Source organism: Hibiscus syriacus, unplaced genomic scaffold (assembly GCF_006381635.1).
Source record: "Hibiscus syriacus cultivar Baekdansim isolate YM2019G1 unplaced genomic scaffold, ASM638163v2 tig00110819_pilon, whole genome shotgun sequence".
Lineage (NCBI taxonomy): Eukaryota > Viridiplantae > Streptophyta > Magnoliopsida > Malvales > Malvaceae > Hibiscus > Hibiscus syriacus.
In genome coordinates, this window is record NW_024062875.1 from 2,116,173 (window position 1) to 2,129,057 (window position 12,885).

Genomic DNA, 12,885 nt, shown 5'->3' on the forward strand with positions numbered 1-12,885 from the left:
GCACAAACGTACTTATTTACTGCATGTTTTTTCACTTTAATTCAAGGTTTGGATCTATGGACCAGCTGAGATGGCTTCCCCACATTTTGCTTTATTATCACTACCAGTCTTGGTCCTTGCAAAAAGCATATATCCCCATTCATATGATTCCCTTTCTTTCTTTTCCAATATTTTAATATTATTTTAATTACTCTTTTAGTAATCAATTTTTTGTACAACTTTTTTTATTTAACAATCGATATTTCATTCGTTGATGGATTGATTCAAGTCGAATACTGTAAAAATTCATTACGAAATGATACTTTCGATTCAATTTATTTTATTCATAAATATCATGATTTGAACTCTTAATTTTACCTAAGATCCAATATCTCATCACCAAAATATACTTAACTACCCATAATTTCACATTTGAATCCACTTTGCATTATAGTATATATTGTATGTGTGTTTTCAAAAGGCTTCTCCTCTTTCGAGCTTCGACCATTTCATATCCAAGTAATACAAAACTCGAAAGCATTATCGTTACTTGTTCTTTCTATAAAAGTCTATAATATTTCACTTGCTTTGCTTCTGGATACTTTTAGTTGAAAAATGCATGGTTTTAAGTGTTTTCTGAGATCCTTTGTCTTAATTTCAACTCAAACTCATTAATATGTCTCAACGATGCATAAATCTATTGTACTAAAAAGATAACGAAAATCATGGATTATTTGTGCACAAAATTTGATGCATGGCCTGCGGATGAATAGACTTTCTTGGGGACGACGAAGAATCTTGTTTAAACTTAAAGATTAAATGGATTTGATTTATTTGTTAAATTAAATATAAATCCATTTACATTTGAAACTAATATAAATTTGAAATCATCTAAACTTAAAATAATTTAAACTCTAATCTAGTGTGCGTTGTATAGAATGATACAATCAGTATATATTTCACCGAAAGAAAAAGAATCATTTATTTTTACTCATCCAACGTTTTTAAATATGTGTAAATCTAAAGAGTTTTACATTATGTAAGTGGATGTTAACTTGTATATATATATATATATATATATATATATATATCAAACTCAAATTAACTCAATTTTTTTTATTAAATTAACTTGAAATTTAAATGAGAGATGGAATCAATATTAGATAATTAAAGCGAGGTGAGATGCCATTAAGAAACTTGGATTAATCTATTAAGTTCATAAACATGCTAGAGATCACACCATATATCATATTCACGAAGAAGCTTCTTAATTAACTTCATAAGAATGGCGGATGAAAATTCATTTCTAATCGAACATAGGGATTTGCGATTATTGTATGTTAATACTACCTGGAGAATTTTTTTCTCTCTATTTTTCTGATGAGAAGCTAAAATGCAGATGACTTCATCAACTTTTCTTCAGCTAGAATTCCAACAAGTTTCTTTGAAGAATCAGGAACATGCATAGGAACCATGATTTTATGTAACTTAAACAACAATGCCTATCTCTAACAGTTATATATGCAAGAAGAAAACATAGACACGAGTTAGCTTATCATGTCAGATAACAGATCCCAAAACTTCACATACAAACATAAATGATCAAATTTGTAAACAAGCCCATGCAAAAGAAAAAAAAACCCCAAAATATATAGTATGAAACAACATTAATTCTGCCAATCTTTTGTTTTTCTTTCGGTAGATGACAATGAAAACAAGTTCCTCACTGTCAACTTTGATGTGAAATATCTGTCATTAACGCCGCCATTAAATCTTCAAGGAAGGTTGAAACTAGCTTATAAGAGATGGTTAGAAGTGGAAGAGTTGAGGCCTGATAAATCCGTCCAATTATTTCCTCCCCAATACTGATTATTGTCTGATAGATTTAGCCTCTGGTTGCTTTCAGTTTTCACTGGAGCTATCTGAGAAACCCTAGAAGACGATGGTGTTTCCAAACCCTCATTTTGAAATGGATATAAAGAACCATTTGTTGGTTCAAAGAATGGGAACTGCTGTTGCTGCAGCAACTGCTGATGAGTTCCTATTTGAAACCCCATGTCAGCCTGTCCACTAGTTCCACCTGCTGCTCCTATCTGACTCTGGATTCCACCAAAGTTTAACCCAATATTCCCCGAACCATACTGAGAAAAATTTTGCAGAGTAGCCATGAAGGGTAAATGAGGTGATTGCTGCGGCAAATGAGAAGTGATTTCAGATGGATTCGACCCGACTTGCTTGTCCGTCGAAGCCGAGGATTTCGAACTACTGCTTTTGTTCTTCTTGTTTCTCCGGCAACCCCCACCTACCGGTACGTTTCTAAGAGCTCCTCCTCGGGTCCAATACCGCCGACACGTCTTGCAAAAGTGGCGTGGCTGAGAGAGGCTGTAGTTATTGAAGTAGCAGAATTTGGTGTGGGTCGATTCACACCTTGGACACTTGAGGGCGGCTTCTGGCTGTGGAAGCTTGGCTAGCCTGGCTCGATCGGCCATATAACCGGGTCTATTGGATCCACAACCAGCTTCAGGAGGTGGAAGCTGAGGATTCTCGGTGCTGCCGGTTCCTTGTTGATCATTGTGCTGCTGCTCAAAATAAAATAAAATCAGGTAATCCCATAACTGTAAAGAAGAAATATATTTGGTATATTCAGGGGAAAAAAGATCACAAAGGAATATGAATATTTATCTTTTCATATATTGCTTTCATTTTGGGTGCAGAAGCTGTGGATAGAAATTGATGGTGAAGAAAAGCAACAAAAAAAAACCCTTACCTGATGCCAATTGGGAGGATCTAAATAGACTGGAAGAGATGAAAAAACCATGGCTAAATATAATTTGCTGTGTCTTCTTTTGCAAAAGTTGATGGGTTCTTTGAGAAAAACAAGGTGGAGAATCACTCAAAGGGAATACCAGAGACCAAAGAGAGAAAGAGAATTAAAGGGAGGAGGTAGAAGGAGAAGGCTGCTTTTTTATATATATAATTTTTATTTCTCTTCATTAGATTATTGTGTCATTTCTGCCTTTTTGTTTTTATTGTTATTTTAGGGTTTTGAGTGGAGTATGTTTTTCTTCGCCTATAAGCTTTTGATTCTTCTTAGTGTGGACTGTTTAGTTTTAGTGCTCAGGGAGAGAGTTGTTCATGCACGGGAGTTACACCAATATGGTCTTCACACAAATTATTATTCTTTCGTTATAGATTATTATTTTTTTAACTTAATGATATTATACACATATTCTATAAATATAAATATTCAAATTTAAGATCTATAAAAAATAATATTTATTTTTATCATTAACATAGTTAATAATATCTACTTTTATATATGTTGAAATTAACAATAAAGTGTTTCAAACATTGTTCTTAGTTTTATTAGGTTAGAATTGTATATTCTCGAGTTCCTAAACTTTCATTTTCCTATGCTAAAAACTCTTTAATAAAGCCTTGATTATAAATTTACAATAGACCATTTCCCTTTTGGGCTTTTTGGGCTATTAAAGTTTATATATTCCTGTTTTTTTTATGCCCCTCTACGTCATTAATTATGTGGTTTTGTACGAATTAAGTGACTTCAATAGTAAAAGAGTTATTATTATTCTTTAAGGTTTTTAGTTCGGGCACCTTAAATATCATATATGAATGTTCAATATTAAATGATTGAGAGTTATTTTTAAACATATACTACCATGTATTTACCTAAATTAATTAAAAAAATATGTGATCTTCATTTGTATGATTTACTTGGCTTTTTTACCTCTATTTTTGAGTTAATATGCAACTTCTTGCATGCATGCATTATAGAAATATTATTATTTGGTACAAAAATGGTACTGCAAGCAACTTCTTCAATTTTATGGAAGGATGAGCTTTTAAACACCACAAACTTCTCTTAAAAACGAGAATCTAAGATTTTTCTTTTTGAATTATTTGATATAAATTTTAGGGTAAACTACACGTTTAGTACCTTAACTATCACTTTTGTTTCATTTTAGTAATTCAACAATTTTTTTTTTCAAAATCATACCTAATATTACGTTTTAGTTTCATTTTGGTCATCAGTTGTTAAAAAATTAACAGAATTGTTGACATGACATTTAAAAAATCAATGATGACGTGACATTACATTATAGTGACACGTCAGCACCGCCGATAATTTTTTAATAGTGGTAACCAAAATGAAACTAAAACATAACATCAAGTATGATTTTGAAACAGAAAATAGTTAGATGATCAACACAAAACAAAAGTGATAATTGAGGTATTAAATGTGTAATTTACCCTAAATTTCATGACAAAAAAAAGGGAAAATATATTATAAAATTGGAAAATAAAACAGGGAGGACAATGAATATTAGAGGCATAGAGCCAAATACAGCTCAATAGAGCTTTTACTTTTTATTTAATTATATTTTTATGCCTAATTTTTTTAATTTTAAGTCGAACGAACTTTAGATCTGAACCGGTGATCTTACATCGGCACCAATCAAAGTTTAATATAGAATTTTATTATATCACATTTCTTATAGTTGAACAAGACACACAGTGTTCATGACACCATGATCTCAATTATACATATCTTCACAATAAAGATATGTCCTTTCCAAATTAGAAAAATAAAAAAAGATTATGGGTTTATCCAATTTTCTATCAACTTTTTAAGCTGCTTTAGGAATTTTCGATGTCCTTTAAGTTTTTATGCTTATATCATGCATGTTCTTTTTCTTAATTATTAGAGGAATTAATACCAATTTGTAATTTGTCTTTCTTCCCTTTAATTTCCATTCATAATCCTGTACACTTTTATTAGTTGAGTCCCCCTTTTATTGGATTGAGACAGAAAAGAGAAGAGAGTAATTGGACATAAATTGTGGAAAATTAAAGTACTTCGTTTGGTGGATGAAAATTAAAGTACTTTGTTTGGTGGGAGGGCAGCTTGAGAAAGAAAAAAATGCATGCAATAAGAAACAAGAAGCATGCATGCATATCTTCTTATCTAAGGAATCTTCGCTTCTATTACTAAGAAAAGGGGTTTCTTCCATATATATATATATATATATACAATGAGTTTTATATTTAAAATACCATAGATAACATTATGATGTCACGTGTTAAAGAAATTAATTATATGAAATATTATGATTAAGGGGCTGTTTGTTTACTGTTGAATGGAACCATTCATCGTGTTTGATTCTCACCTCTGAATGAAGATTATGCTGAATGAAACAGCAAAACACTGCTGAATGATTCAGCATTAAAGTACATTCTGAATCATTAAGCACCCGTTATTTTACCATAATACATATTTTTTCACATGTTGTCTTATTAAACAATCATATCTTATAATATAATAAATCATTATGAAGGTAAAAATGAAAATATTCATAATTCAGATTGTACATTCAGAACCATTATCAAACAGCATGTCACATTAAGAGTTAATTCATAAAGAGCCTTTGAATCATTCATGCCATTGAATCATTCAGCGCTTAATCATTTTATTTTATCAAACAACCCCTAAGTTTTTGAACTTATTGTCTGGTCTCCGTGATAAAGATGATGAGTGTTGTTCTCCTTAAAAGTTATGTATTCGAGCAGTTGCATATGCATAATGTGTGTACATTGTTAATGTACTAAAAAACATCCGATAAGATATTACCTTAAAATCACTAAATACTATTAAAAAGAAGTAACTCAATCCATGACAAATATGAAGGGTAGTTCATGACAATACAATAAATATGAGTTTTTATGTAACAAGGGAGTTAGATGATTTTGTTGAGAGTTTTTATTCATTTAGAAGTTCTCATGGTTAAGAAGAATTTAACTTGGATAAGAAAACTAAAGCAGTTGACATATGCCTCTAAGTATTTGAGTAAAACTTGGACTTCTCATCATATTAAACTTTTTTAAGATTGCTTCTTGATTAGATTATTTAGAGTATATTTGGACACTACAATAAATTAAATGAAGATGAGAAGATAAAAAAAATCAAATTAAACATAATTTATACATGTGAGACTCGAATTTAAATGCTCAACAAGGAAACATAATTTAATTGGAGTAATTTAAGATTTTAAGATTTATTAAGGGACTATCAGGTAAGTTTTCTACTTTAGAGAGGCCAAGGACATTACTTAGTTTCTCCCATTATGTGTGTATGTTGTTAAGAATTAATTGGAATTCTATTTCTGTCTTTAGAATATACAATTCATTAATGTGGTTTAAATGGAAGTAAATCATTGTTCAAAATAAAGAAATCTCCTTTAAGAAAGATGACAGAGATAATTCTTCTCTTTTTATCCTTTTCTTTTGGGGATAATGAAAAAGACACAAGTTGTCTCAGTACAGTACGTTAGTCTATTTTCCAACCCAAAAAAAAAGGATATGTTAATATTCATTATTTTGTTATTGCCTTGTTTATATTTCTAAAAATTTTGATACGGCGAGCCATTGACCCCACACTCTCCTCAATGAAAGTGAAATCAGCTATATCATGTTCTCTCTTTTCAAAAATTCTATTTAAAATATTGATGATTAACTCATTCCATTTTTAGAGTTATCCTCAATATTATTAATCTCTATACCTTGAGTTTATTTTAGTGAACACTATATTGTACTTCTATTTATCAAATAAATCATCAATATATAAAAGTGAGTACTTGTTTTTTATCTTTACCTTATTGAGTTATTAGTAAGGAATATAAAAATAAAACAATGCATCTTTCTCCTTAACAAATAACACCGAAGCACCGTAAAGATACTCCATCTACTAAATTCCCGACTCAAAAACTTTGATAATCGTGTTTTCAATATTTTTTTTAAGTCAGTGGATTTGGATGTCATAAAGAGCAATGGACGTCAAACTAAACTAGTCCATGAATTAGTCCTCGCTTACATAAAAGTACGAAAAAAATAAAGTAGTCCTAAATCAAATCAAACTCGATCGTTTTAATTGAAGTTGTATAAGATCTTTGGGAAATACAACCACCGAAAAATTATAAGCAATTCTAGCTACACTAACATCTGTCCTAGTGAAACCAATATCAATTAATGCAAGTACAAGGGTATTAAATAACATGAAGGTACCTACTACAGCGTCTGGATCGTCGTGGTTGCTACGATCTAGGGGTGAGCAAAAGAACAGGAATCCTGTTTCAGAACCGGTCCCAGTGGTTTTGGGTAGCAAAATAAGGGTCCTGTTAACATCGATTCCGGTTCCCAAAATTTTGGAATCGGAATTGGTTGGATACCCAACTAAAAGTGGTTTCAATACAGGGTATCCTGAAACTGAAACAGAAACCACATAATATTATATTGTTCAAAATATTAGAACCCAAATAAAATGAGCCCATACTAAAAAAAATATTTTAAACGTAAAAAGTTAAAAACATAGAGCCAAAAATTAGAAACCCTAACTCACCCACATAACAGCTGCAATCACTCTATCTCTCCTTCTCCTTGTCACACGTCTTCATTGATGAAGCACTTGATCACTACATCAATCTCTTGAATTTCATTTAACAAAGTCAAATATATTATTTTTCCTTTCATTATTTCTTTTTCTTTTTCTTCTTAAATCTTATCATATAATTTATATTAGAATTAAAGATTTCATTTTTTAAGGTTTGCTTGTTGATTAATTTTTCCTGAAATCCATGTATTTTTTTCGTATTATTTCTTCTCTCACTCTGTATCTATCTCTAATTTGCAGCGTTATTATTAAATATTGATGATTGCTTGATTTTATTCGGTATTCAGCCTACTCACAAGTGATTATTTCATTTCTTCTTAACTTCAAAAACGTTTTTAGGATGAAAATTATGAGAAATTAGGCGTTCTTATATAAGAGAAGTATAATCTGTAGACATACTTAATTTGTATGTCATTTAGACGAAAATTTTGAGAAATTAGTAGAGATGATTGGGCGAAAGCCAAAGTTTTAGCAATTTGTTTGAAGTTGTTTTATGAAGCTACTAAGAGAATATCTAGTAGTTTGTATGTGACTGTAAATATGCATTTTTATGAGGTATTAGTCATACTTACTTCTTTGTTAGAGTGGGAAAATGATGATGATATTGAACTTTCTTTGATGAGTTCTCAATTGAGAGAAAAAATTGACAAATATTATGGAGATTTAGACAAAACAAATGTCATGGTGTTAACTGTTGTTATTCTTGATCCGCGTTACAAATTGAGGTTTGTGAGTTTCTCACTTAAGAAACTTTATCCTTGAACCTGAAAAGGTGAATGAGATGTATAATCATATATCTGATGTGCTACGGAGTTTATTTACCTTTTATGATGCTTCTTCTACTTCGCATCATTGTTGCACCTCTTCCATGAATGTTGATGGTAATGATCAAGTTGGTACCTTGAATAATGAGAATATGAAAAAGCTTTATGATGAATTTGATGAAGAAGAGATTGATGATGTTGGGGGAAATCTGAGTTAGATATGTATCTTGAAGCACCTTGTGAAAAAAGAGATGATGAGGCTTTTGATATTTTGAAATGGTGGAGTCTTAAGAGTAATGCATATAAGGTTTTGGCATTAATGGCAAAGGATATTCTTGCTATACCAAAAATCTGAGTTAGATATGTATCTTGAAGCACCTCGTGAAAAAAGAGATGATGAGGCTTTTGATATTTTGAAATGGTGGAGTCTTAAGAGTAATGCATATAAGGTTTTGGTATTAATGGCGAAGGATATTCTTGTTATACCAGTTTCGACAGTTTCAAGTGAGTTTGCTTTTAGTACATCAGGTCGGGTGCTTGATCAGTTTCGAAATAGTTTGGGTCCAAAAACTGTGAAAGTTTTAATAGGTGCTCAAGATTGGTTGAGAGCATCTAACATATGTGTGGATATTAAGCAACTATTGGAGGATGTTGAGAAATATGAAGAAGGTAGTACTTTTACTTTTTTTATTCATTTATCAAATTATATGTATATTATAACTTAGTGACTGTGTTTTTTGTTTTCAGAATTGAGTGATAGGTGCGTGACACAAATTAATGATGTCATTGGTAAAAACTACTAAGGAATCTCATTCAAGGTAAATTACAATTCATATTGTCATTTATTATTTTCTTACATGTAAGTTTAATACATTTTTATTACAAATTGGGGCATATTGTAATAACTTATTTCTCTTTGTGCTAGGAGTCATGAGAGCATCAAGGGCATCATCGCATCAAAGTTTGAGAATGGAGCAAAAATTGCGTTGGAATTATAAATATTGTGTAATATCTTTTAGTTGTAAATGTACTTGGTTTGGACTTTTTGCGACTTTATGCGTTTTGTGACCTATACTTTTGAATTTGGATTAAACTTGTTGTAATTGATTTCTAACTTTGCGTTTTTGTAATATGTACTTTGGATTAGTATTTTTATTACTATTTAAGTATGAAATGGTGGATAAATTTTGTATAGAAAAGAGTTATACTTGTGATAAGTAGTAGCATTTTAGTTTAATAAATTAACAGGTTATAAAAGGGCTAATTTTAACGTGGAGGCGGCATACCATCTCACTTAATGTGTAACAATTAACAGGTTGAATGAGAAAGTTGTCAAAATAACAGGTTACCCGGAACCGATACCAGTACCTACAGGTTTCTGTTTCGGATCCCAATTTTTAGGAACCGTTTGAATAGGTTCCGGTTCCGGTTCCTATTTTTTAAGAACCGATGCAACAGGTTTCAGTTCCGATTCCCAAAAAAATAAGCGGGTACCCGGTGTTGCTCACCCCTACTATGATCCTTCAGGGCATAGGCTCGAGAAAGCTCTCAAGAACTTTGTTTGTCCATAATCTATGAATTTCCTCTCCATCTTTCATACACGTTTTCTGTAACACCCCCAACCCATATCCAACCCAGATACGAGTCAGAGATATTATATTGACTTTTAAAACACAACTCATTACAAATAATAGTAAAATACTTGAACTTATATTACGAAAAATACAATAATATACATATTGTAATATAAGTTTACCAAAATATTCAGAGCATACACAACTTAACTCTTTAATTACATGCCAACATCCATTTTCATAACAAAATGACCTACTGATTAAGTTGCTTCTGATCTGATAGTTGCAGGAGTAATGTTGTCCAGCTGCTTAACCTCGATCGTCTACTTTATCGGATCCTACGTGTGAAACACTCACACGCTAAGCCATTGACTTAGTGAGGCAATATAATAATAATATCAATAAATATAAAGTAATTGCCAAAATGAGATAGGTTGCAATAATAAGATGTATGTAAATAATGCAATAACCAAAACCATGTTTCTTACACATATACTTATCAAATTCACATTCATAAGTTCGCCTTAGTAAGTTCATTAGCCCATGGTACCATACAGAGAACCTAAGGTATGTGAGTATTGTGAGGTTGTGCACTATGATGTCACCACAGTTCATATAATTGCACCTAAGTGCCACGTAGAATTGCACCGGAGTGCCGCGTAGAATTGCACCGTAGTGTCATATAATAATGTCCATAAGGACCACATATCATCCTTAAGAATCATATACATATGCCAAGGATCAAGTATGTGTCTCACCAGACCTCACACATGTTCCAAAGAATACATATATGCCCCGAATGACCACATATCATTCCTTAAGAATCATATACATATACCAAGGATCAAGTATGTGTCTCACCAGACCTCACACATGTTCCAAAGAATACATATATATCCCGAAGGACCACATAGACCCTCTACCATTGGCATGCCAACTATACCTATAGTTCTCATTTACATAACCTGGGCTTTCACAATTTATCTAATTTATATAACGTAGACATATTATTTCCATACCTTTATCATATAACTCATATAACTTTTTCTTTCATATTCATGTCCCATAATGCATATGGTATGGATTCATGTCATATATCATTATATGAACTACGATCATGTATCAAAATATTGAATCCAGACTTATCACAAGTCTAGAACTGAATAAAATACATATTCATGCTATGCATATGCACTCACCTAGATTTATTTGTCTTTCCCTCGATTGATCCTACTTGTCGATGATTCCGGAACTCGATTAGGCTCAATATCTACATAAGCAAAATTTTCAAGATGATTATAAGATGCCTAAGTCTTGAAATTAACCTCTAATAGCCTACCAATTTAAGGGATTGATAGTTTAGTCTCTCTTCTTTCTTTTCTTTTCTTTTTCATTATGGGGGAATCGGTTCCCCCCTGGGGGTATCGATTCCCCTCTAGCATTCTAGAAATTCATATTCATTTGAGGGGGGATCGATTCCCCTTGAATGGGTACCGATTCCCCTAGCCCATAAATCTCATTTTGAGCTCGAAAATCACCTTATTTCAGCTCAAACCTTCCTATTTCACTCCCTTTAATATTCTTAACTTTAATACACATACTTAAACTTATTTCTACTCCATAATCACTTCTTTAACTTCAAATCTAGTCATTCCTATGTAATTGCAAAAAGTATACTAGTTTTGCAACATGTTCAAATTCCTATTCTAACACTTCTTATCCCTTAATTAACTTGATGACAAGTCAAATCTCACTTCCAATTCTTATTATGAACTCTAATCTAATATTTCACTTTTCTACTTCATTTCTTTAATTCTTCATATACTTTTCATCTTGAGGTTTTAAAACAATTTAAACTTCCTTTAAGCTTAACTATTGCCTAATGATCATGAATCAACCATAAATTCCTCAAGAAATTCACTAACAAGAGAATCTTACCTTAGCTTGGGTCTCACGTATGAAGAAGAAGAAAGAAGAAGAGGACTCTGGAAGCTTGTTTTAATTTCCTATACTTCCACGTGGTTAATATAATACTAACCCCAAATAATTATATTGCTATAAAAAGACCATTTTGTCCTTCTAATCTTCCTTCTTTATAATTCAATCCTACACAAAATAACTCAAATAAGTCATTGAACTTTTCCATCATTCTACTTTAAATCACCAAATGCTAAAACTTTACAAATTAATCACTAACCCGGCATGGAGGATGTTACATTTTCGGTTCTACTCCTAGCAGGCTTGTGACCTATGGTTTCTAGGGTAAACCTCTTCGAAGCGACAACTCTAGACTTCTCATTCTTTAAGTAGTCACAGTGAGGATTTAACTATTAGGGGACTATTATTTAACTTCAAAATAAATAGGGTCCTAAAAATAATTTGTTGAGTTAATCAATTGATGGAAATGGCCAAGAGGGGGGTGAATTGGCAATTAAAATTTTGGTGGAAGCTTTTGCAGAAAATTGAAAATATTTGCACAACGATTTAGTGTGGTCCGACTTTCTCAACCAAAGTCTACGTCCACTACCTTAGCTATCCACACTAAGTATTTTCCAACAAATTCACTAATTTGTTCTTTCTTTTGAGGACAAAGAGTAACCTTACAACTCCCTCAAGAATTATACCCCAAATTCTTGAGCACACTCTTTTTCAAAGAGAAATACACAAATTTGTAAACTTACAAGAAAAACCTCACAAGGTAAGATGTTTGCACAATTCTAGAACAAGAAAAGAACACTAAAAAATAATTACAAATGAGCACAAATGGTGTTCTTGAAAGCAAAATGAATATTGAAAGGAAAATTGGCTTGATTTGCACAAACTTGGTGTTTAATGCTTTCTCTCTTGTTTCTCTATGATTTCTTGTTGATCAAAGGCTTCAGAACTTGTTTAAATACACCTTGAATCACTTCTGAATGTTGGGGATGATTAGTGGAGATAATAGAGTCGTTTTAGTGTGAAATCATTTAATAAAACAGCTTGGAGCGTGGGGGGAATCGGTACCCCTCATGGGGAATCGGTTCCCTAAGTGTAAAATTCAAATATTTCGACCGTTAAACAGGGGGAATCGGTTCCCTCCGAGCATTCTGTTTTTCTCGGAGCA

At 31.9% G+C, this 12,885-nt stretch overlaps 1 protein-coding gene across 2 annotated transcripts; it reads right to left on the reverse strand.

The window, feature by feature from the left end:
• Positions 1-1,537: 1,537 nt before the first annotated feature.
• LOC120142189 (dof zinc finger protein DOF3.6-like) lies at positions 1,538-2,928 on the reverse strand. 2 transcript variants are annotated; one of them, XM_039156929.1, is made up of 2 exons: positions 2,747-2,928; positions 1,538-2,555 (listed from the first exon to the last, which is right to left on the reverse strand). In XM_039156929.1, exons 1-2 carry the CDS (start codon positions 2,795-2,797, stop codon positions 1,776-1,778), a joined length of 831 nt encoding a protein of 276 aa, XP_039012860.1. In that variant the 5' UTR covers positions 2,798-2,928; the 3' UTR covers positions 1,538-1,775. The 2 variants fall into 2 exon arrangements, with proteins under 2 accessions (XP_039012860.1, XP_039012859.1); XM_039156928.1 differs by having other exon boundaries at positions 1,538-2,558.
• Between the last annotated feature and the right edge of the window lie 9,957 nt (positions 2,929-12,885).